Source organism: Rhinolophus sinicus, linkage group LG02 (assembly GCF_036562045.2).
Source record: "Rhinolophus sinicus isolate RSC01 linkage group LG02, ASM3656204v1, whole genome shotgun sequence".
NCBI lineage: Eukaryota > Metazoa > Chordata > Mammalia > Chiroptera > Rhinolophidae > Rhinolophus > Rhinolophus sinicus.
This window is the reverse complement of record NC_133752.1, coordinates 173,619,228-173,646,665: the sequence shown is the minus strand read 5'-3', so window position 1 is coordinate 173,646,665 and position 27,438 is coordinate 173,619,228. Positions and strand designations below refer to the sequence as shown.

Sequence of the window (27,438 nt, the reverse complement as noted above, 5' to 3'; positions counted from 1 at the left end):
TATGGGATGATATGAGCAAGAAATGATGACAGTAATGGATTATAACTATAAAATAAATGTCCATGAGTCCATACTATTAGAAATAATTGAATAAATAAATGGGAGAGACAGGACAGCTCTTCCTCACGGTAGAATTCTAACCAATAATGCATGTAAAAGGTACAATGGAACTAGAAAAATCACTATTTGACAAACACCACAGTAGCAACTGTTGCAGGCAAAACCCATCAAAGAATGCTAAAATTAGTGGATAAAAGCATGATGAGAAATAGGATAATTGTATAGCTTCAAATACTTATTACAAAGAAAAAAACAGTAAATGCAGTTAAAAAACAACTGGCAGACAGCACCATAAGCAAGTGACCCAGTGCCACAGTGCCAGGATCTACACTTTGTACCTGCTGATGCCCGAAGCGCAAAACATAATTCCTGTGGTATTCTAGCCAAAAATGTACAGCCGGAATCTAATCACAAGAAAACGTCAGACAAATCTAAATTGACGGACACTCTACAAAATGACTGGCCAGTAATTTTCAAAAGGTCACAGATATGAAGACATAGGGTAGGAAAGCTGCGAAATATCAAACATTAAGGGATGCTGAAGGGCTGCTTTTAAGCAACCATAAAAAAGGAAAAAAACAACCTTATAAAGCAACAATAATTAGAAAATAGCAGACTTATAAAAGCAACGATTTAATAATACCCTGGAAGGACTGAGTAAAAATAACGGTCACTTAGAATTAATTATTTCAAGAAAAGGGCAAAATATATTTTCAGACAAAGACCAAGAGTTTACCATTAACAGACTTTTACTGAAAGAAGTATTTTTTTAACTATTTATTTATATTTTGTCAGTTACAGTTGACATTGAATATTATTTTATATTAATTTCAGGTGTACAGTACAGTGGTTAAAACATTTACATAATTTATGCAGTGATTCCCCTCGATTAGTCTAGTACCATGTTTCCCCGAAAATAAGACCTACCCCCAAAATAAGCCCTAGTTAAGATCATCAGCCAGACAGATGCATTTAGTACGTTATGACGATGTTCTGGAAGATGACATGACTGTATTTGAATAAATGTAGATTGTTGTACATGTAAAAATAAGACATTCCCTGAAAATACTCCCTACTGTGTCTTTTGGAGCAAAAATTAATGTAAGACCTGGTCTTATTTTCGGGGAAATATGGTGTAAGTCCCACGGGGAAACACGGTACTCACCTGGCACCATACACAGCTGTTGCATCATTATTAACCATATTCTCTATGCTGTACCCTACAACCCCGTGAATATTCTGTAACTACCAATCTGCATTAATCCCTTCATCTTTTTTAACCCAGCTACCCAGCTCCCCAGCTCCCCAGCTCCCCAACTCCCCTCCCTTCTGGCAACCATCAGTTTCTTCTCCGTTATCTATAAGTCTGTTTCTATTTTGTCTGTTCATTTATTTTTTTCTTTAGATTCCACGTAAAAGTGAGATCACATGGTATTTGTCTTTCTCAGCCTGACTTATTTCACTTAGCATAATGTTCTCTAGGTCTATCCATGTTGGCACAAATGGTAAGCTTTCATTCTTTTTTACAGCCGAGCAATATTCCATTGTATATACGAGTATGTACCCCTTCTCTATCCTATCATCAATGGACATGCACTTGGGTTGCTCCCATATCGTGGCTATTGTAAACAGCACTGCAATGAACATAGGGGCGTATCCAATCAAATTAGTTTTTGGATTTCACTGGATATATACCCAGAAGTGGAATTGCTGGGTCATAAGGTAGTTCTTTCTTAATTTTTTAAGGAACCTCCAAAACATTTTCCATAGTGGTTGCACCAATTTGTAATCCCACCCAGACTTTTGCTGAAAGAAATTCTAAAGCAGAAGGAAGCTGAACCCAAATAGAGTAAGTCGAATGCAAAAAGCAATGATAAAATAAGAAATTGGTACAGTGAAGAAATCTAAAAACACGGAATTATTAAATACATAAAATAAGGCTACCATATTGCATTTCTAAAATAAATCAATTTGAGAAAAAAAGAACAAACAAACCATGGCTTCAGCAAGATACTTTTCATGAAGAACAAAGCACCACACATGGAACCGAAAAATTTCAACTAAGGATCTGGCTTTATCTTATCTTGGCCAAAGGGCTTTATCTTATCTTGGCCAAAGGCCCTGGTTTCTCCAGCCAAAAAGTGAAGGCATTTGGTGAGAAGATCCTTAACATTCCCAACTAGTTCTAGGACTTAATGGGTATAAAATAGGGTTCCCCAATTACCAGGACATCTTTCAAAACAGAACTAAATAGATGTGACATAAAACAAACTCCAGTGAGCATACTTTTATAAAATATGATCTTAATAACTTCTGTTGAAAAAACTAAAAATCTTAATTCTGTTTTAAACAAATGATTGTAATCAAAGCCATACTAATTTAGAATTCACAAGCATCCAAGCTAAAATTTACATTTGCTTCGAAAACGCTTTCTCCCCTAACTAGGAAAACAACAGGATTATAAAAGACAAAATGAAGTCTACTTGTTCAAAAAATATTTATTGAACATCTACTATGTGGCAGGATCTATTTTAGTCATCTGGGATATACCAGTGTATACTTTTAAACATATATAATATGTATTTGTCGTATCTTGAGTATAATTGATAGGGAAATTATAAACCATTCTTTTTCCATTGAGTCAGGTTTGCAAGGCTTTTTAAACAACTTTTATTGTTATTAGTATTATTCTTAACAATGATGAAAACGTAGTTTTAAAATATACAGCTGATCCTTGAACAACATGGGTCTGAACTGAGCAGGTCCACTTATACATGGATTTTATTCAATAAAATACTGTCAATGTATTTTCTCTTTTTTATTTTCTTAATATTTTCTTTTCTGTATTTACTTTAAGAATACCGTACACAATACATGTAACACAAAATATGTGTTGATTGTTTGTTATTAGTAAGGCTTCCAATCAACAGTAGGTATTAGTAGTTAGGCTTTTGGGGAGTCAAAAGTTACATGTGTGTATCCGACTTCACGGGGGGGGGGGGGGGGGGGTTAGCCCCTAACCCCTGCATTGTTCAAGGGTCAACTGTATATTATTCAAAGCTGCTCAGCAGGAATTCACTTCAGACTGAATCACTAAAGTTTAACTTTTTAAAAAATATCCAAAATGATTTGAAATATGAACAGATCCTTTAAAACCAAAAACCCTTCGGACTTCTTTACCTGAAACAGAAGGCCCTCAGCATCACTGAGATTAGTATAGTCGCTGTGGGACAGATTAAGGAGTAGGAGCAGCCGTACAGTCAGGAATAAAGTAAGGATATGACTTTCTGTAACTATGGTTGTTCATTTCTGGAATGATTTCTATACACACGTTTTCCTGTTCTTTCCTTATTCTGAATTGTACACTGCCAGTCACTCAAAAGAAAAAAATCTCAGACTAATAGAGGACAAATTCAGGGAGGGAAATAAAAATCATCCCCTCAGTCTAGGCTAAATGGACTGATTACACAAAGAACTCCATACATCTGAAAGCACACAGATGTCTGCACTAGTTCCCAGGGCTCAAACAATGCCAGTCATTCAATAGCTTTCCTTTTACATAAGCTGATGTGAGAGCTCAGTCAGCTCTTCTGAACCTCATAACCCAGGATCCTGGAACTCTAATAAAGCCTACATTTTACCTCAGCACTGTTTTCATGTACTTTCTCTGAAAAGAAAACTTCATTTTTCCCAAAAAATAAATCTGAAAATCATGTCTTCTGTTTGATTACGTGATATACTCAATCTAATATTACTTTTCCATCAAAACCACAAACAATCCTTAACACAAATCTAAGATCAACACTGAAAGACTATTTGATAGAATATATTTTTAAACACGAGTTTAAAATATAATTTTAAATACACTCCATTACGCTAATTACCAAATGTATATATACCATTTGTCTGCATTGTTTGTTTCCAGTTGCATAATTTAAAAAATAGCCTAAGACACAAAATAACTTCCCAAAAATTAGAAAAAAAATTTTAAGAGAAGAACTATTGGGGGGAATGTGAATGTACACACACACACACACACACACACACACAAAACACTAACCACAGACATGAAAAGTATAGTTATTCTCCACTGAACATCCCTCAGAGCTTCAATAACACTACTTTCTACCTTCAAAGCACATTATTGATTCTTACAGTAATATCCTTTATTACCTAAATCTCTGATGAATTCTCGCCTGCGATATTGGGAAGTATCATGGATAAATTAAAGCCACAGAAACTCTAATGTGCTTTTAAATCATATCATAAACTTACTTCCTAAGACGCTTATCAGAACTGCCACCTAGAAGTAAAGCTCATTAGTTTTAGGAGACAAAATGATAACGATTCATTGATTCATTAAAGTATTAGATTCTGAATAGTCAAGAGTTGCCTATAAATTCGGCTCCCTTGAATATGTACTATCACATTATCATTATCCCATATAGAAATTCTCAAATACTGCTCCAGAACTGAGGCAATCGAGCTATTTTATCCACCTAACTTCCTTAAGAGCTCTTCTGGCCCTCCTAATTCCTTTAACACTCTTCCCCTCTACACATACATACTACATAATGCAAATAAACATATTTTGAAGAAGGAAAAGTTCTCCTTCCGAAGATTTGTCCTTAAATAGACAGTAAATGGTTAAAGATATTCCCTCCCTACCCCCAACAAAGAGTACAAAAAGCAGAGCTCTGAACATACTAACCATTTAATAGATATTTGGGTGAATTTCCATCATCACCCTTACAGTTATAAGATTGAATTTGTCAAAAAGAAAAAAGAGCTATCTTTTCACCAAAATATTACTCACCAAAACCTTACGTGTTCTACAAAGCAGTAACAGAAACATTTCAACACTACCTGAGACTTACAAACTTTGTTAGCAAAACAGATTACATTTCTCAAAAACATGTTGCAACTTCTCAACAACCAAATTCATCAATCAGTACAATTTACTGCACATCTAACATCTGCGACCTCCTCCTTGGGACACTCAACCCTTTTTCCTACCACAAGAGCCACTACAGTATTTTTTGATGCAGTAAGAGACCATCTGACTTTAGCAGTATCTTAATGCCCCTCTAAAAAAATATGTAATTTTTATGTTATACAAAGTATGTTTGTGTTTTCCAGATTTTCTCATCCTAAAATTCCACTATACTATTGTCCATGTATCTTTTATAAGCAAACAAATCTTTTCATTTTCCTACAACATGGCATCTTCTTCGACCTTTGTCATCAAACAAGGCCTGACATCAAGATAAAGGAGCACATATGAACCTTTCTTTCATTGTCCCCAACTTTTACTTCACTACATAATACCAATCCACTCCCTTTTATAAATGAATTTTAAAGCATTTCATCATACTTAAAAGTCAAAGAAAAGAGTTTTAAAATACTTACTTATAGATTATTTTTAGATTTTAATCAATTATTAGTAATTCATTTCAAGTTCACGTTAGACAGTTATCTGCATCCAGCCATAACAGACTCTGGCATGACAACGCATTCAATAGAGAAATATCAAGGAACGGTACATGGCAGGATTGAAGCATAATAACAGAAAAGCATAAGGACACAGTTCACATTTTCTAATGGGATTTACCCCATAGCTTTAAGTTTCCCTTCTCATGTGAAAATAAACTTTTATAGCAAATATATGTTTAGCTAATTAGAAATGATTATTGAACAACTTTATTTTTCATTCAACACTGACATTAATACTTCAGAGTTTAATAAGACAGTATTACCAAATGATCGTGTATTTTAAAAATGTTATAAGATACAGATTTCTTTAATCACCTTGAGCTATCAAATGCTATTCTTGTTAAGTCTTCATTCCTTCTTCTGTCTTCTAAGACTCCTCTCATAATTACGAAAAATAAATGCAGAAGAAAAACCAAGAACTATAAATACGGCTATACCATAAGTGATATTAGAAACACAAAACTATTTACAGAAACACCTTACTTTAACAACACAACATATATTCCCACATTCAAGCCAACTTGACAAAGAAGCCCAAACAATCTCAAATTTGGTTTTTGATCTTTCTTTTCTTTTTGCGGTAGGAGGGGGGTGTCTATGCTAGTGAAAAGAAAGCAGGAGAAGGAGATGCAACATCCTTTGTACATTATACAAAACTTACCCGCTTGAAGGATCTAAGGCAATAGCTCTGGGTTGATCCAACTCTTGCCAAAATAAAACTTTCCGTAAAGATCCATCTAAATTAGAAACTTCAATCCGATTAGTTTCAGAATCTGTCCAATATAATTTTTCTCCAAGCCAATCACATGCCAGCCCATCAGGGGACAATAATCCAGAAACGACAACATTCTGTACACTCTCAGTTTTGTTAAACTCTGTTCGTTTAATGGCCTCTTCGCTGACGTCACTCCAGTATATCAAGCCGCGCCCAAACACGAAGTCCACCGCAGCTGCATCCTCCAAGCCTCCAACTACAACCGTAGCATTCTCTTTGCCGTTTGTAGCATCAACCAATCTTAAGTCCCGTCTGTTTGCATAAAGCAACAAAGGGGCCGCTAGAACAAAAAAAGAAAAATATGTAAGGAAATGGAAGGAAATGTATTGGTTCTTATAAAGTAAGTTTCGAATCAGCTTTAGTGAACAATTACTATTAAAAAAAAAAGTAAATAAATCTATGGAAGAGTCTCTCAAAATCTTTTCACAAATGAAATACTATTTTTGCAGTGTTTTATATGCAAAAAGTTGCAAGGGAGGGAATTAATTCTAGGATAGTCTTTTCTTGTTAAAATAATCTGTCAGATAAAATTGAAAAGCTTGGCCATACCAAGAACTGGCAAGGATATGGAGCCAGTGCAACGCTCATACTCTACTGGGGGAAATGTAAAATGGTGAAGACACTTTGGAAAAGTTTGGCAGTTTCTTAAAAGGTTAAACATACAACCTACAATGTGATCCAGCCATATAGTGTAGGTCAGTACCAAGACCGGTACGCATAAATAAATGTTCATAGCAGCTTGTTTGTAATAACCCAAAGTGGAATCAACCCAAATGTCATCAACAAATGGATGAATAATTGCAATATATTCATACAATAAAAAGTAATGAACTATTTGTACATGCAATATGGATGAATCTCAAAATAATTATGTAGAGTGAACTATGTCAGACATAAAAAGAGTATTGCATGACTCCATTTACATAAAACTTTAGAAATCTATTGTGACAGAAAGCGAATCAGTGGTTGTCTGGAGGTACCACTGAGGAGAGGGTGAGAAAGCACGGGAAACAGGAATTGTAAAGCGGCGTGAGTAAACTCTTGTGGGTGATGGCTATATTACATCGACTATGCTGATGGTTCCAGAGATATACACATATGTCAAAACTTAACTAAATTTTATACTTCACATATGTGCAATTTATTGTACAACAATTACACCTTAACGAAACTGTTAAATAGTCTGGCAGAGATCGTTCTTAACACAAGTATTTTGTCCTCTTTTATATTATTAGAATGACCTGTAAGACCTAATACCAAAACTAAATATAAAGCCTATGCTAAAGAATATTTACCTTTGAGAAAGCTGAAGTTATTAGGACTGAAGTAGTATAAATTCTATGGTTTTGGTTTTTTTAAACTATCTGTTCCAAGTTTCAGTCATTTAATTTCCTGGTATCAACAGTAATTAAAGATCTAGAGCACCGCGCTAAGCAACAGAACTTCCAGTGATGACAGAAAGTTCTCTCCTCTTGTGCAATAAAGTAGCCACTGGCCACATGTGGCTATGGCACACTTAAAATGTGGCTAGTGTGACTAAGAAATTACACTTCTAATTCTATTTAATCTAATTCATTTACATTTAAACAGACACGTGCTATAGCACAGGCTGACGTAAAGAACACAAATGAAGCAGCAAAAAAAAGACCAGAGTGACGATGCAGTAATCTACATGATCTTCCCGCAAACTTACTAAAGGTTTACAGATGTGTCATCCAAAGCCAAGATCAAGTACCATTTAAAAGTAACCACTCCCTCATTCTTAAGAAATTAATTTTTAAAAAATGAAGGTGGTCAAAAAAGTGATGTTTCAGCCAATTTATGGACCATGTCTGGCCAAATGGAGTTATGAAGCCCAGTATTTTCATCTGTAAGTACAACAAACAAGAACTCCCTTTCTAACTAAGCTTAAATCTAACTTTCTTAGTCAAAAAGAAACGAGCAGATAGCTTTTTAAAAAGTGACTAAAAGTGCTCTCTGCTCATTCTGTATACTTACTGCTGCTATTGACAAGTTACTACATTCCCCTCAGATTCCCTTTTAACTCATTTCAGGCCTTCACGCATCACCCTGATTTATCAGTCCCCGTTAGTGTCCACTGCATTATGTTATATCGAGCCCTTCATACTCTGCCAGGAAGAAGGTCCCTATCAGGTAAGGGAAGAATGCTAAGTGCTGCTCAGGGCTAAGAAATAGCCCCAGTACCCTTACAATTTAAACCCAAGAATAATAATAATCTAATGTTTACTGGGCACCATTAGGGCACTATTCTTAGAAAACGATGTACCAACCCCGTATATGGCATTTGGTGGCAGCTATGTGTCTTTTATGACTTTCAAGTCAAACAGTAAAATTCCTACTGAACATTTGGTCTGCAAAATCCAAAGAACCTTCCAGATCACTTAAGGCCTCCTTCATAGTACAAGGGGGAAAAGAGTTATGAGTGAGGGCAGAGGTTTTGGACAAGTTCATTTCTTTTCAGTTCACTGTACTGGTTATAACTGAGGATTTTTAAAGGACTGCATGTAAACCTATACATTATTGAAAGGAAACCCCTGCGTTCGTCCTGTCTAACTACCCTTCTGATACCTGAATACTTTCTACAATATTGTCACCAGTATATTCAGCAATACATTAAATGAGGTATCTGAAAGGTATAATTTGATCTATAATACTGTTTTAATCTACTAAAGAAATACACTGGATCCACACACCGGATCCTCTAGTTGTAACACATGTGCCACGCACTCAGTATCTTCCGTTCCAAAGAAGTTACCTTCTGACTCCCTAATACCCAGGTAAACCAAACAGCCACCATCCTCTCTTTAGTGGAGCCTTCATGGGTGCACAGGAATCCTTATTTTCCTTTATTAACGTCCCAAACTTTCTCTAGCAGCCTTTCTAACCATTTTCTACATTCCTAAAGACAACTTTCAATGCTTTGAATAGTTCATTCTCAGATTATCTTATAAAATAATTTCAGTGATGCAGGAAGCAAGGTACATGTCTTACATCCTCAACATTTTAAACTTCTCGAAACTCTATATCCCATCCAAATCCTCCTTTATCTTGTCCTCAGTCTCAAGTGACAAGGTGCCCTTTCCTTCCTCCTTTCAAAAGCTAAAGCAATACTTTTGGTTCAGCCTCCCTACCTCCTCTCTGCAACTTTGCTCTATCAATTGTTCTCCATTTCTTATATCTTCAATGCTCCTGACAGGTGCCTGCCATCAAAAAAAGTTGTTTTAATAACCCTAAGCTTGCTCTCACCAACGGAGTAATTATATTTCTAACCACAAAATCTTATATGTTGGCATGCATGCCGTACTACCATCCATTAGCTAGTAACTTCTTTAGTGTAACTTTCCACCCGTCACTCAACTGAAACTGCTTTCTCCAAGTCTTCAAAGTCCAAGGGCCTTTTCTCAGTCCTTATTTTTGACTTTTCTGCAGCATTCAATGCGGTATGTTGACCCCATCCCTACCTATGGAGAATGTTCTCCTTATACTATTATTCTTGTTTTACTGGTCACGCTTTTTCTGCCATTTAGTTTCAAATCTTCCTCCCACTTCTAAAATACAGGTATCGCCAAGATTCTCTGCTGTTCCCCAAATAACAGAATACAGAAAATTATTCAAGTTCACCAGATCAACAAGCAACTCTGTCCAACTAATTTTCAAATCACCTCCAACCTAACTTTCAGTTCTGCACCTATTCACTTCGTGTTGGCCATCTCTTCCTGCCATTAAACTAAATTCCCCCCAAAAAGCCCTCAAGAGTCAATGGTACCACAATTTTCCTAAACCTACAGATCTGCCTTGCAGCAATCTGCCAATGATTGTCTTGCTGATTCTTCTTTAGCATGTCCTTAAATCTGCCTCTTCTATTTTCAGAACCACTATTCTACTCTAGACCTTACAACTAAACTGCTCTAATAGTAAGTGATCTCAGCACTCTACCTTCCCTTTTCTAATACTTCTACTTTATCCAACTCAAAAAACTTTCTGATTTCCTTCACTTAAAAGAAAAAGCCTCAATACCTCAGGCGCCCACCAGGTGACTTGTACTAATAACTGCCTACGATAGGCTCTGGATCACACAAACTGGTTTTGAAGACATCATACTCCATCACCACAGTGTATTCATTTTCCTGCCCACTCCATACATTTCTTTCATCATCCCAGCAAGCAAGTCCTTCAAGGCTAGATTCAAACCTTAGCTATTCCATAAATCTTTCCAATTGCTCAGTTTTCCTTCTTCAAGCCCGTATGGTTTTCACCACATTTTTCATTCGAACGTTTTTCAAAGTGTATTTCCTATTTCAACTAAGATCTCCGCCCCTTGGGAACAGGAGCCATAGCATTATTTATAACTAATTTTATCCCCAACCCCTAGCACAGTTCACTGTATGTAATAGTAATATGGTCAACATATTAACTAGTATTTAAATTTTCCAGAACTTGATCGAAAAATCTATTTGGCATAAAGCCAAAAGGATTTTTACATTAAGCACTGGCCAAGTGCTCACCCACTATTTACTTACTCACTGAAATGGCTTGATCAAAGTTTAGTCAGGCTTCTCTCTTCTCCACAGACCCCCAAACTTGGGCTAGCTCTAAGCTTAAGCAAGCCAATGAGGAACTTTTAATCCTCTCTTAAAGACTCATTCTGAGCATCAGCTGACTACAGAAAAAGACATCTCCTGTTGATGTGCCCTTGTCATGTCATCTGCTGACCCCCATCAACTTGTCCCACTCTCCCACAATGAGTCTGTTGTGACTATTCACTCTCATTATAGGAAAAAAGCTTTTGGGTTTGATTTTGAGATCCTGCATATCTTGTGGTCAGAGCATTCTCCCTATTACAAGGGTCTTTTAGAATAAAGTCCCTCCCTGCCTAAGTAAGGATTTATTATTTGGTATTTGTAGAGTCACCTGACTAGGATGTGGACTGGACTTCACCTATGGGGACCCAGCTTCCCTAGCTTGATGATGACACTTTGTGAGTCATTTAAACTCCTCTTGTGTTCAGAGATTCTGGGATCTTTCTTTCAATTCAACCCCTGAAAGAGTGCTCCAGACATCTTGTCTGTTGCAACATGGCAAGGAGTTACTTTTATACTATTTTCAAGCAAAGAAATGTTTTTCTTTGGCTCTTTGAGTAGAGAATCACACCCTGATTCTTGAGCGGAAATATTCCCAGCTCTTCTGGGAGGTCTCTTTTATTTTTCCCTTGACTCCTCACAAGGGAATGTTCTTTCCCAGTTCCTTTACATTCTATGCCTGATTTAATTATCTAATCCCATAGGTAACTCCCACTCTACTGGGCGCCCTCCCTCTTCTCCTTTCACGGACTGCAGGCTTCACTATTACAAAACTAATTCAGTTCAGTATCTTCAAAAATGGCAAAATTTTACTAGAGAAGTTTAGAACTCCACGGTCCTCCTTGGGAAACTTGGAAGCTCCCCACCCTGGCTCACCTAAAACCTCTACTTTTTCATCACCCTCTGCTCTTCCTTCCTCCTTTTTACTACCCTTGACCTTCCCTGCAGCTCCCCTGAATCCTTAATCCTCTCTTAACACCCCCATCTCCTCCATCCCTCTATCCACTTCTGTCAGACCTTTCTCTTTCTAAACCCTTATGTCCCTATAGTCACTCAAGCTTTAAGGCTTTTCCCCACTAGGGACTCATGAGGGGCTCCGGGACCTGAGGTTAAAAATATGAATTGGAAACAGGCTGGATTTTTTTATTCACTCAGATGAGCTTTAGAGACACCCCGACAACCCTTTGTCTCTCTTCGTTCCCTCACCCAAAATTTAGTCCACAATCTCCGTAAGATTACACATCAAGGCAACAAAAAACTTAACGGTCTCCTCTGCAAACATTGTTGGGGGCACTTCAGCCCTCATACTGACTGAGCAGGAAACACAAGCGTGGTAAAAAAAAATACAAAGGAAGAATGAGAGTTAGCGCTTTTATATAAACCACCAGTGAGATGTGTCAACCTGAAGCTATAAGCTCTGTCTATACGTTTTCATATGTATATGTATGTTATGTATATAAAATATTTTCCTACCTCCAGATACCATTGCCAATTATAACTTTAGATTATAAAATCCCTTAATGGAGTTCTATTCTGATTGACTTGAAAATAAGACCTCATATAAATTAAACATTCCTAGGATTTCCAGAAATTAATGAAATTAAACTTCTTATACTTTCAAAAGTATTTTTATAGGAGCTAACCCAAATGTTTTAAGAATCCAAGTTAACATATATTTAAGTAAAGCTTTGGCAAACAAGACTAGTTCAATATTAGTTTAATAAAAGCAGTTATGTCTTTTGAGTTATTGCATTGAGTATAATGCATGCATATATTTTTATTGTACTTAAATATGTTCTTCCTAAACTTTTACAGGTTTACTGACAGAATGAACTAGCATTACATCTACATTTATATTTAGCCAAGTTGAATCATTATGCTGACAAACTTTATTTCAACAGTAATTAATGTTTTGTAATAAGACAACTTGAAGATACTTTCCAAAATCTTGTAGTAACTTAAAACCTTACACTTATGCTAAGTTAATTCACGGATAGTCATTAAATACCTAAGTCATTTCAAAGTAAAATAGGATACTGAAGCACAAGCATTTCAAGTTGACACAGTTTTCTCTTATTTTTATGGTACCAAAAACCTATACACGTTTAATTAAGTCTACTAATGAACATCCTCATTTTGCCACATTGAGAAGTTGTACTATCAGGAGTACATGGCTATAAAAAGTTGTACGATGTATACTCATAAGCTGTCATACCAGCGTATGACAAACAATTCACAATTATCCACCTCATACTTTTCTCTGTAAAATAGCAGTTATGTAATTATAAGTTATAATCTTATAGTTTATAAGAATTATAAATTATAATCTTATAGCTTATACGATTATAATTTATAAGATTATGTGCTTATATGTAAGTGAGCCTCTCCTAGGAGAAAGTGACAGAAAGGAACAACCCTGTATGCAAGGTACGCAGGATGCGTTTTTATTAAGGAAAAATAAAACAGTCCTAAAGTAAAATGACTAATTGTTTCAGAATGAGAAAGAGGAAGATGTAGGACAAAACCTGAGTGAATATAGAGTTATAAATAGTTCATGAAAAAAGAATTTTATTTGTTGTGGTCAAAGCCAGCTAAGATTTGATGAGCTTATTTGTAAGATTTTTCAAAAAGCATTTTAGTATCAAATACTACACTGATGCACAACTAAAACTTGGTGTTCTACTAAAATGACAAATTTCCTTAGGTTATTAGTCTGCTCTTAATGCAGAGGTTATGAAAGGTTTTTCTTTCCCCTCTGAGTAATTTCCCTAGGGGGCAAAGATTCTGTGTCTTATCAGAATTTTTGTGCTTGTTGTTGACTTTATCATGTCTTGATTCCAGTCATGTGCTGCCTAACGACGTTTTGGTCACGCAGACTATGACAGTGGTCCCATAAAATTATAATGGAGCTGAAAAATTCCTATCTCCTAGAGACGTCATAGTCGTCCTAACATTGTGGTGCAACGCATTACTTATGTGTTTGTGGTGATGCTGGGTAAACAAACCTACTGCGCTGCTAGTCGTGTAAAAGTATAGCACATACAATTATCTACAGCACATAATACTATATAATGATAACAAACGAATACTGCTGGCTTATGTATTTACTATACTCTATTTTCTATCGTTGTTTTAGGCTGTACTCTCCCTACTTATAAAAAGAAAAGTTTGTTGTAAACAGGACGCTGTGTTACACCAGCAGCAGCCTCATCCATGTTTCCCATGTGCCTCGATTGCATCATCTTCTCCTGCGCTTGATTTAATCTCATGTTGCTTTGTACAGTAACATGCTGTACAGGCTTGCAGCCCAGGAGCAACAGGCCACACCATACAGCCTCGGTGTGTAGGAGGCCGTGCCAGCTAGTGTGTGTAAGTGCACTTTATGATGTTCACACAATGACAGAAGCGCCTAACAATGCGTTTCTCAGAACACATCCCCATCGTTAGCAGGGCATGACTGTACTTAAAAAAACAAAGTCTTCTCACTTTTAAAAGGGCTATGGTTCTTTACCATCATATTCCTTCCTATGTAAACTTGTAAAAAAAGATTTTTGAAACTTTGGTTAAATAGGTGGCAAAGTATTTTTTCCCACTGCCCGATGATCCTATTTAATCAAACTTTCAAACTGCTTGACAACTTCTGACTTGCCGCCTTTTTAAAATCAAATCCTAAATGATGTCTTTTGCACCTACAACTATCTTTGAAATTTCCCAAAGGGCCCCTTTAGGTTCACAAAGACTATTTATTCTTTCACTTGGTAAAAAGAGGCGTGTTAAAAATAAACAGGTTTAGGGAGCATTTTTTCAATCCGTTGAGATTTTGCTTCCCAGCAACTGTCATCAATTTGGCTCAAATAAACTCTTATAAGTTTAAAACAAATCAAATAAAATAAATAGATTTATTTGATCAGTGTTATGATTTGCATGGGAAGCACTGTCAGATCAGAAGAGATGCTCACCCTCCCCTAGGTTCAATGTGTATGGGTGAAATGCTAATACAATTATTTCAGAAATTGTAAGTAGTTCCTAGAAATTTATCACTACTCTCCTCCTTGTCCAGGATGTTTCTATTTATCAAGAGCCCTGGTGCTGCTTTGCCCAATATTAGGCAACAGTATAGTGTCACAAGTCATAATTTCAGTTATACTTTTTACATTTTCATGTTAACTTGGTCACAATCTGACTTCTTTAATTTAAATACAGTATATTCTAGATAGCCAGTCGTTCTCAATTGGGGATTCACATCACTTATGGAATTTTATTATATAGATATTAAGGACTTACTCCAGTATTCTTCTTCTTTAAAATAAGGTTAATCGCCATATTTCTATTTTGTCTGTAACTTTGTTGGATTGACTTGATTTTGATTTGAATGTCACAAAAACCAACTTCCTTATCAACTGCATTATTTTTTATAACAAAGTCTCATCAGATCTTTCACTTCTAAAATTATCGGTAAGTTAATCACCACCATTTCAAGTCTTTTGTCTTCCACACAGTTGTTTGGTTTCCTCCATGATTCCCTAAAAGCGCCTGCAAATCAGCCACAGGCCAGAGTGCTCATCTTCAACAACAAAAAAGGGCTGTTAAAATAGGACGGACTACACCAGGTCCTCATGGGCACAAGCATCTGATGGTATCACCTAAATAGCTTTAAGACTATACCAGTGGACTGAGTCAGGATTTCCAAAAAGCTGGTGGAGAAGCAGTGGATTCATGAGACTGCTAGCCCAGGATCTAGCAGAACAAGAATTAATTACATAGGACTGAATAAACTGATGATGATTACGGGTTTTGTTTAAAATATTGCTGATGCTTTAATGTCCTGTTTTTTTGGACATGAGGAATTCCTTTCTCTTTTCTCTTAAGCCATCTATAACTCATTAACAATTCAAGCAAAGTATGCTTTTGTAAATGGAAATAAAACATTTATCTTTTTCTCTCTGACTCCTCCGTAATTCAAAGACTCTTATTGAGTATTCATATTTTCATGGCAATATAGTTATCTGCACAGGTTCAGGAAGAATCTGTCTTGCTAGTTGGAGACATTGGTTAGGCAACCAAGGCTTTGATTGGAATGCCGTATTTGAAAGTAGTGTTCATTGAATCAAATATGACCGGACACTTTTTAGGAGCTATGGCTGACTTTGCAGGGCCCATGCTTACAGCCTTTTGGGAAAACTGGACTGCTAATTGGACTGATACCTGGGTCACAGAGTTCCCAGCCTTACAGGTAAAGTAAGCAAGGTTTCTGCTGGGCAGGTCCAGGAACCCTAGGATATTTGGGGAACCTCAGGACTTTACTCAAATCTATAGGTACTGCAAGTGAAACCTGATGGTGAATTCTTGGCTTGGCTCCCTGGCCTCGAGGTGCTTTTAAAAGTCCAATCCAAGATTCCTTATAAAAACTTTCAGCAAAGCAAAAGTAAAAGGCCTACACCTACATAAATAATCAGGCCAAATCTAATGAGACCAACTTCACAATGACTCTTATTTTATCCCATTATGGACTAAATGTTTGTCTCCCCCCCCCCCCAAATGTGTATGTTGAAATACTACTCCGGCTCACGTGACGGTATTAGGAGGCGGGGCTTTTGGGAGGTAATTAGCATTAGATGAGGTCATGAGGGCGGAGTCCTCAAGAATGGGATTAGTACCCTTGTAAGAGTGAGAGCGCTTGCCTGTTCTCTGCGCTCCACCCGTGAGGATTTGAAAAGAGGTCAGCAGTCTGCAACCCGGAAGTGAGTCCTCACCAGAACCTGACCATTCTGGCACCTGTATCTTGGACTTCCTGCCTCCAGAACTGTCAGAAATCAACTTTTTTGTAAGCCACCCAGTCTATACCACTTTTGTTACAGCAGCTTGAGCTGACTAAAACTATTCCTAATAGTGACCGATTTTGTTGTAAACAAGAGGGACACTGACCAAGTGCTCGCAATTCCCCATTACTTACTCACTGACTTTGCTTGACCAAACTAGTTAGGCTTGTCTCCTCTCCCACAGGCCCCTAAACTTGGCCTGCCCTAAGTTTAAGCAAGTACATGTAGAACTTTCTCTTAACAGCTCATTCCAAGCATCAGCTGACCGCAGAAAATAAAAAATTCCAGTTAAACTATCTTGCTCATGCAATCTGCTCACCCCCACCCACTTGGCCCACACTCCTACAAAATTCCTGCTAGCCCTGCTTACCCTTCTCTATAAAAGAAGTCTTCTTGTGTTTAATTTTTGAGATGCCTGCAGATCTGGCGGTTAAAGCATTCTCCCAATTGCAATAATCCTTTTGAATGAAGTTCTCCCTTAACCTAAAGCCAGATTTGTTTTTATTTAACAGTACTATGACAAACCACCTATTTGCAAACTCCAAGACAACACTGACATTTATTTTCCTCTATCAAAAGTGATTGGTATCATTTTCAAAACCATAATAAGGCCCATGTAAAACTAGGTACATACAGAAAATACCGCACATAAAATTACTTTCCAGAACAGCAATCTGGCCTTAGGTTAGTCATTCGTCTTTTTAATTTATAAAATGAAGAAGCTGAGCCATAGAAGGCAATTTCTAATATCCCTTCTATCCTATCAATCTTGATATGAATTTGGTAAAAAGGTTTAACTGAGACAGAGCCATTCATAAGTCAGTACACAGAAACAACATGCTGGAGAACTTCTGAGTGCATCAGCAGAAAAACAGAAACTTGGATTTTTTTTAAAGTCTGTTTCTGTAACTTCAGAAACAAAGATTTCAGAAATAATTTCTCAAGATAAAGATTCCTGATCAAACCCACATTCATTCAAAAATACTTCATATATCCATCCATACAATGGAATATTCAGCCATAAAAGTGAATGAAGTACTGATACATGCAACGTGGATGAAACTTGAAAACCTTATGCGAAGTGAAAGAAGCCAGATACAAAAGGCCACACGTGGTATGATTCCATTTGTAAGAAATGTTCAGAATAGGCAAATCCATAGAGACAGAAAGTAGGTTAGTGGTTACCAGAGACTGGGGGGAAGGGGAAATGGGAAGTGACTGCTAAGGGGCATTGGGTTTCTTTTTGGGGTGATGAAAATGTTCTGGAATTAGATAGTGGTGATGATTGTACAACCTTGTGAATATACTAAAAACCATGGAACTGGACACTTTAAAATGAAGAACTTTATGGTATGTGAATTACATCTTTTTTAAAAGCTGGGTTAAAAAAGTACTTGAGCATGTTAATTATCAGTGCAATAGTTACATCCTAAAACCAAAAAACACATTACATAATCCACACTTCAAATTCAGCTTCAGTTAAAAACAGGCTGATTTATTTCTGATTAGTATGATTAGTTTTCCCTAATTTGTGCTAAAAATACAAAAACTTTACGGTAGTTACAAATTTATAATGTAACCACGTCTAATAAGTAATTTGAAACAAAAAACAAAAATGAAACTCCAAATAAGATGGTATAATTATTATGAAAATTCACATCTTTTTATACTGCTTTAAATGTAAAATTTAGAATACCTAATATATACAAAGCTCTGGTACATGGTGATATATAAAGGAAAATCTATTCCTGAAACATTTTTTAACAAAAGGCTGTTGTCTACAAGGGCCTAAATCAAGAAGCTCTTACAAATAAATACAATATAATGTGTAGCTAAGAGTTCATGTTAATGAAGTTCAGCTGTTAGCTTTCTCAAACTTGCACAACACAGTATCTTTAAATCGGATATGTGGATATACATAGATTGCACCTCCCATAAAACTGGCAGATAATGAGGAAGACTCCTATCCCTATATCCTACACTTGATGTGGTTTTGGTCCAGGAGCAACAAAGTGATGACCAACCAAGGTGATTGGAGAAAATGGTCTTCTGGTCAAACATACATAGTTGATAAAGGTATAGTTTTCCATCTAGGTGACTATTTGAAAAATATGACTATTGCTGATCATGTTCACCTCTGCATTTTTATTTTTACTGAGAATCTAATCAATAACTTTAGGCCTAGTATCAATTAATAACTTAAAAAGTCACTTAATTAATGTTTTTGCCTAAAAATATGATTTCACTTCGTATCCCCAATCTCCTGGCCTTTCCAAGTAAGGTATCACAGAAACAAAAATTAGCAAGTTACATTACAGCTAATAGAATCACAGCACTGAAGTACCAGTAATTTTCAACAAATAGAGCCCAGGTACATTTTAATATTTTCTAGTCCCACAGCCAAATTATCTTGAACCTTTTGTGAGGATAACACAGTTTGAGAAACAAAAGCATACGCTAATAACATCAAGTAACACTGTTTTCCTTGTATTTATAATGAATTATATTTTAAATGAATAATTTCAAGGACAAACATACTATTCTTAGGTTGCCCAGTCCACATATCTGACTAAATTTCAAAGTTATTCACATGGAGTAGTGTTCCAATCACTAAGATGGGCTCATTTTACAGAAGATACATAAGGACTCTCATACAAAGAATAGTGAAACACCCAATGCAGGAACTCAAGATAGCATATACCCATCCCACAGGGAGAGAAGTCCAACCAATTGAATAATTTTAATTGCTGTAAACAAATAATACAATAAAATTTCTCAATTAGACAATTTTGATAAAATTATTTTACCCATACTTAACTCTTAAATAAGTAAATGAGTATCACAATCAACTGAACTGTTTATACTGTAGCTTATTTATAATAATCACCTAAAATAGTGTTAAAGTTACAATCCTTTAGAAGGTAAAATAAATTTAGTAGATAGTGGCCATCTTGTTTACATAAAACAAAATAGAAAATATCAGAAGTCAAAGTATTTCACGGAGCTTTTGTTTCAGTTACAGAAGAGTCAAAAAGGTTAAAAACCACTGGCCTAAAACTGACTGCCTAAAATAGTGCCTGGACTTAAATGTTTTACTGGTCTTTCCTGAGCCAGTAAATTAATATTTCTATTAATTTAGCTATCTTAATCACAGCAACCAATTATTCAAAGTCTACTATTGTCTGCACTGCGCACTGTACTGTCCCTTTGCAAACATTATCTCATCAGTTCCCACAGTAATCTTGTAAGGTATCATCGCCATCTAACAGAAGAAACTAAACTAAGTAAACTTGTCCAAGGCTACGTGAAGTGATAGAAGATTTGAACTTGGTTTTTCTGTCAACAAACCCCATACCTTTCTACTGTAATGCCCCTCTTTATAATCTTCTCTGAATGTAAATTTGCAATAAAATTTCCATGATGAAAATAGATTTCCTCAACCCAAAACAGAACTACAACCTGAGTTACTTGTTTTTCCAATATGTTCAAATTATAAGTTCACATAAAATATTTCCTATTTATATATATACCCCTTCACAGAATCTTTTGATACTCAAAAAAGACAGTTGTTTCCGATAGCTGAAGCACCTATAACTATATGGAAACAGTATTTCAGATCAGCAAATACTGATATAGGTCACTTAATCTGATACTGATATAGGTCACTTAGGTATTTAATTGGAAAAACCTCCAATTAAAGCAAAAACAAAAAATTGAAAAACTGAACCATGAGAAATCACTGTTAGGCCTAATTATAACAATGATCTGAAACCTAAACGTTTCATCACCAATCAAATTATTCCCTAGGCAGATGAGCAAACCTTACGTCAAGTAAGTAAGCTGGGATGAAAGTATCAGCTTCAACTACAGTATATGAAACTGTCATCAAATATCAATTCACACAAATCACCCCAATGCTTTACAGGTTATCTGGTCCAGGTTCTCGCCCAGTGTGTTGCTTGGAACAAAGGTTCAGCAGAATGCTAAAAGGATTTATGAACAAATTCGTCATGAAGTTTGGGAAACAGTGGATTAAACAAAGTTAAAATTGGTCTTTATACCTTAGGATATCTCAGAGCCCTCAATGTGTAAATATGTATTATGGAATTTCCAAAAGAAGGATTCATTATCCTAATGAACATAATAAGGTGTATGGTGATTAAGTGACCTATCCAAGGTCACACAGCTAGCTAATGGCAAACTTAGAATCAGAACCTACTTCTCCTGATTCCCACTCCAAAATTCATTCTACCTCCCTAAGACCTCATCACACCTAACATTAAAAAAAACAAAACAAAACACTTTTCCACGGGTTGCTTCTATAAAAAGATAGGAAACATTAGTGGCTTGTCCTGACAGTATTTACCACCACCCCACTAAAACAAGTAACAAAAAAAAAAGGTAAATAGCAAAGAATTTTTATAAAACAACAAAAGCCTCCTCAAAGTAAGCTAGGACATAGTATTGACAGATTATACACACTAATGGTACTCTAAAACATATATTCTAATAAAATATTTCCTCTAGAAAATCGGAGATACAATCTTTTTTAATCAGTACCTGGACGGAACTAAGAGAATGGTAAAAATAACAACCTAGATTGTGAGGTCCGTTAGAGCAGCGACCATGTCTATTTTGCTCACCATATACCAGAGCCTGAAATATAGTAGGTATTCCATACATATTTGCTAAAAGAATGAACAATAAATCTCTGCTTTACCATTAGATACAGATCAAGTTATAATCTCTCTGAATCTGAGTTTCCCCACTTGCAAATGAAGCGGTCAGACCAAAATGATCAAGATCTCCCCTACCTTTAAGAATTCATGAATCTTATACAAATTATTAATAAATCTCAAATCCCCAGCATTTGAGGCTATGTCCACAAATAATCAAAAATTGTAACAAAAATTAACATTTGCATGTCACTTCATATTCATTATTTCATTTAATACGCCCAATAAACCTGAAAATTAGAGTGGTATTATTATCCACATTTTACAGGTAAAGAAACTGAGGCCTGGAGAAATTGACTGCCTACACCAGAAACACAGTTACTAAGTAGTGAAGCACAGACTTGAAACCCAAGATTTTAGAGTTAAAATCTCCAATTCTTTCCATTACACCCTGTCCTCTGACAACAGGGATGGACATGCAGCCTAGCTGATGACGCCATTATTCCCTGATGTTCAGCTACTAACAGGGTTACAGGGCAAGAGGTTTCCCAAACTCTCTCATCATCCCATCTTCCCAGTTAAAGCTCCAACTCTTCAGTAAAGAAACATGACCTTAATACAACAAATTAATCACATTTTTCTCCTTGGAACCCAAGGTTAACTCTTATCACTATTATAACAGAGGATGACATTATCAAAGAATGAAAAGAAGTTAATTATGAATAAAATGCTTCACAATCAAAAGACAGTTTTAGTTCAAATAATATGTATTCACAGTTAAGTACTGTTACATTCAAAGACCACCTTATGTCATTATTATGTTACATTTAAAATGAAAGCTCCACTTTTGGAAACTTTTGTTTGCTAGTAGGTATGAGGCCATTTAAACTATTAACGCTTAGGTCTTGTTACAATACTACCATACTTCAAAATACTACTTCAAGTTCAACTTCTCTTAATTCCAGTAATGAACAAACCCAACTCTAGGCTCAAACTTGGTGTTAAAATAAACAAATGGCATTTACATCACACCCTTCCCCTGCAAGAAATACAACTGGGTAACCAGGAGCATCCCGGCTTATGGATTTAGATTTCCCCAAGACTTTAACCAATCAGCTGACTCCCACATTTGCTAACTCGATTAATTTTCTGTCTTCAAATATATACATATTCTATGTCAAATATAATTGTTTCTCACAGCTATGGCAAAACCCCCTTTCAACAGGGAGTATACTATAATAAACATATACTTATTAAACCTCTCCAGTGCGTAAACACCACATTAAATCCTCTGCCAAGAAAATTAAATGAGCATTATCTTTCTGGGGGTTACATGTGGAAACCGTTTGGAATACACTTAGTGAGTCCTAATTAAGTAGAAGTAGATAAAATATGCAAACATCATAATCCTACAGAAGAGTAAAGAAAAACAATTCTTCCTCAAAAAAGAAAAAGGTCACTTATGCTCACCCAAACTAAATCTGTACATACAGAAATGGCACACCTGGCTCACTCATATCACAAGATCGTTAGTTACTATCATGTTCTGTAAACTTCAGTAAGTTCTGGAGGCTTAACAAAAGTTTAGCTTATTAAATCAATAGCTAAAAAGCTCCATAGATTCAAGAGGTCCCACACTTTAAAAGAACTGACCGTGAACGGCAAGTGAGAATTTTAACAAAACCAAAGCTACAAGCCATTGCATCAATCAGGATTTAAATTCCTCTCCTGGTAAACGCTCAATAGCATCAGACTCATCACCACTTCAACACTGGTAAGTTTGAGAAGAACTGTTGATATCTTGCCGGCCAGTCTAAACCTTAGGGAACTGTCACAAAATAAAAGTCACAGCATATGTGACAGCTTTGCATGCCAATTCAAAAAACCACAGGACCATCGAATGTATGCGATTCTCAGAGCAAATTACATAGAATAGCCTATGTTATTTACCAAAGTGCCAAGCAGTCCCCAGGGGAGCGCAGCAAATGATAACTTAGGTCCCAGGACAGGCTCCTTTTCACACAAGGATGACTTTCCCAGTTAGTGCCAACTGTACACTCGCATGCTCCGAAAATAGGGGCAAGTCCTGAGCACCAGGGGTGGCAAGGGCAACGCTTCCATTTTATTATGGGCTGAAGCTCCGAAGATTCCCAACGCTGAATCGCTCGACCTATAACCTCGGAGTCACTTTCCAACTGTGCTCTCACCCAGAATCATTATATCCCCAACGGAAGCCAATTATTAGTTGTAACAAGACCTGAAAAAATAGTAAGAGGACCCTAAAAGTGCACATAAGAGACACAGAAGAGGTGGGGGCTTCGAGGAAGAAGACCAACGTTAAAGCATCTTGGGCTCCAACATTCTAAACGCCAAAATACATACAAAGACCCTGCTCCCGGATGACCGCAGGCAGAGAGAGACACACAGAACCTCAGTCATTCCGACAGCATGGGACTCCAGGGGTTCACCTAGACCAGCAGCCCGGGCTGAGGCTCTGATTTGTCCCGAGAAGGTCTTAAACCGAGGCAGGGGTCTGCATTGTGGCCAGACAGAGCGCACAGCCCCTTTTCCCGGGCCCCTTTCCCTCTCCTTCCCCACCACCAGGCCTCTCCCCGCTCCTCTTCTCCTTTTCCTCCCTCCCTCCCTCCCCTCCCCCCAGACACACACAAAACAAGGCCACCTCCCCCCCAAATCCCACCAACTTTCCCGTGTCCACCCCCCCGCCCTTCCCACCTCTCAGGAGCACACAGAAACTGCAGGCCAGGAGGCTCCTCAGGACGGCCCCCATCTTCCCTTCTTGCGTGCTCTTCTCTCACCGGCGAGGGGCGACCAGAAGAGGGGGAGGCGAGGAGCCGGGGCGGCCGCCGCAGCGGCAGGTCTGCACGCTCATGCTTCCCAGCTTTCCAGAGAGAGAAGAAAGGGGCACGTCAGGGCTCCGCGCGCGCCGCCGCCGCCCTCTCTACCGCGCCGCTCTGGCCAGGGTTCGCGCGACGCCAGCGTCTGCTTCCATCCCGACGCCTCCTCCCCCGGCGCCCCGCTTCCCCCGCGCAGTTCCTCATTCAGCCTCTTCCTCTCACGCAGCGGCGCAAGGATACGAGCCGCCCGTCGCCGGGATGCGCGGCCAAGGTGTCCCTGCGCGCGGCCGAGCCCCCTCCCTGGGCACCCCCTCTCTGGCAGGTATGAAAGAAAGTGGGGGGTGCACGCCCTGCCTCTGCTTGGAGACTCCCGGAGACCTGCGGGGCGAGCACAGGAGAGTTGGAGGGGATAGGCCGCCCCGCGGCGCATTCCAATGGGATTCTTTGCCCGGCCGGCCGCTGGAGCCCTCCCCGTGGAGGGCGTGAAGCGACGTCGAATAACATTGGAGCCGGCGTGGTCGGGACTACTTTCTGCTGCTCCGCCGGGCAGCCGCCTGCTCCGCTCTTTGTGCGGCGGCCGCCGGCGGATCCAGGTGGAACTCGGGGTCCCCGCCGGCTGCACCTGGGCCGGGGTAACGGGGGTCGGCAGGCCGGGGGTGCCTGCGCCGCAGATCCACGCTGGGGGAGCCACGTGGATCCCGACACGGGATGAGGAGCTCCATCTTCAGGGTTGGAAATTGGTTTAGGCTATTTTTTAAGGAAAAGAAAAACCGGTGCCCCTGAACACCAGCTTCAAACGTGGATCTGGTGAAGGATGCTCAAACCCCAACTCTAACTCAGGTTTTTTATTTCTCTCCTGGCTTCCCCGAGCTACAGACTTCCCCCAGAATTAAGTCCTACACGAACTAAAGATTTCTAAAGTGTCAGATAAAATTTCAAGATAAATGCGTCAGCACCTAAGACAGAGCAGAGGGACAATTGGAGAGGACTGAGGATTTTACAAGTTGCGTTTGAATAATGAATGTTCGGCATGTTTTGATGATCAGTTCTCGGCTTGAGGAGGAAAGGATTCCCCAGACTCTGACTCATTTTGCACAGCCTCTGCTACTCCCGCTGCACCGGGCATTGGAGAGGCGCGACCCAGACGCTCTCGGATATTAAGTGGCTGAAAGGACACTCCCAGAGTTAACCATAATGGAGCTATCTGGTCCGTTCCGTCCAGCTGTTACACGCCCTTACCTGGGGGCACATGGGAAACAAGTGGAGCTACTCCAGAAATGTTACTAGTACCAAGTGACATTGGAGTTCACCAAGTGCTTGCACACACATCAAATTTGACACTCAAAACTACCCTGGGGTAAGGCAGGTTTTGTTACTTACCCTCATTGCACAGAGGAGGAAAATGAGAACCTGAGAAGTTCAATGACTTACCCAAGACTCAAATACTGAATGGCAGGACCCAAACTTAAGCCAAGACTTCTTCACTCTCCTTCTAAGAAATGCAGGCTGAACCATGGCAATGCGTGTCTGTCAGCAGATAGAAAGGCAGAAACAGCCAAATCATTTTCTCATAAATTCATCTGAGAAATGAATTTATTGATTCACTTATTGATTCAAGAAGGTATTGATTTAAATTACCTTCTTCCAAGTACCACATAAGTGCTCTGCAAGTTTTGTATTCTGGCCTCAAAACGCATAACTGAGAACCCCGTTTTTTCAGCAATGGCCTAGGGAATTATTGTGAAGCTACTGAGTCTGTGGAGAAACCATGTCAGTGTTGAAGGCATGAGCTTTGGAATGAGACTCCGGGGAGGATCCAAACCCTACTAGTTACTAGATGTGTGACTTTAGGCACGATATTTAAATGCACTGCACCTCAGTTTTCTCCTCTGTAAAGTGGAGATAATGCCTCCTTCAGGCTTGTCAGAAGGATTAAATTAAATAATATATATAAACTGCTCAATATATAACAGTTGCTCAAGAAATGACCATTTCTTTTCTTTCTCAACTCCTTCAAGGTGAATGGTGTCATAGTAACTTGAAATATTGGGAAATAATGGGAGACAAAAATTACATGCTCAAAATGTTTATTGCAGAATTATTTATAATTGGAGGTAGATAACCATGAAGCTAGTGAAACTTGAACTTCATGACCGCTCACTTTCCCAAGCCCCTTCCAGAGCCCAGGGAGGGGCCCTAACAATGTGGTTGCATGGGCCTATTTGCAAAAGTCAGATGATTTTGTACCCTTTTTCTTTAAACACCCCTCAAAATTGTATCAGTTTCAAGTCCCACAAAACCAGGATTTGTTCCTATTTATAACAGAAAACTGAGGACAACCTAAGTCTCTTTAGGCTATCAATCTAAGTAAGGAAATGAGATATTATTATACAATGCTGAAAAAAATAATAATTTGGAAGACTGGCAACAGTGTTGGAAAATGTTTGTAATTAGCTAAACTTAAAAGCATGTAAAAGTACATGTACATTTTAATTATAGCTGTATGAAATATAAATATATACATAAACACGTGTTATATATATATCTCACATGTCTGAGCAAAGAAAGTAAATGCACTAAGACAGGCATTAGAATGGTAAAATAATATGAGATTTACTTTTCTGTTCTTAAATTTCCTTTAATGTATTTTTTTTTCTATTTTTTTTAAGTTACCTAAGTGAAACTCTCTAGCTTAACCTTAAACCCTAGCCTGGACAATATTCTCACTATTTAACTAATTCATTTTCACATTCATTCATGTGTCTATTAAATATTCAATGTTAGTCATTGTATTAAGTGCTGGTTGTGCAAAGATAAGATTAATCATAGTCCCTACCCTCAAGGAGCTTACAACCTAGTTTGGAAATACTAGTTAATAACACAAATAATTAAAATGTTTAAATTGCTATGCTGCAGAAGTGTACCATATTAACAAGGAACTCAAGTACCGAAGCACTTAAGTCTGCCTGAAGACTTTAAAGAAGAGAAAATAACCCTAGAGCTGCGCCTTGAAATACAAGTCGGAGGTTGTCAGGCCAACAAGACTGACAAGGAATTCTAAGCAGAAGGATAGCAGGTGCAAAGACACTGAATTACTAGACAGCTCTTGGCATGTTAGGGATTTGAAAGTAGACACATATAGCTGAAGTATAGGTTGCT

The 27,438-nt window shown here is 37.9% G+C and overlaps 1 protein-coding gene across 1 annotated transcript in view; it reads right to left on the bottom strand.

The window, feature by feature from the left end:
* The window catches only part of LRP6 (LDL receptor related protein 6), a 125,869-nt gene extending 101,132 nt beyond the window's left edge, over nt 1-24,737 (bottom strand). Inside the window, exons 1-2 of the mRNA XM_019744743.2 lie at nt 24,158-24,737; nt 6,215-6,608 (exon numbers count right to left, since the gene is read on the bottom strand). Of these exons, the coding sequence (XP_019600302.1) occupies nt 6,215-6,608; nt 24,158-24,212 (449 nt within the window). The 5' untranslated portion in view covers nt 24,213-24,737. The remainder of the gene's footprint in view (nt 1-6,214; nt 6,609-24,157) is intronic.
* Nucleotides 24,738-27,438: the final 2,701 nt, after the last annotated feature.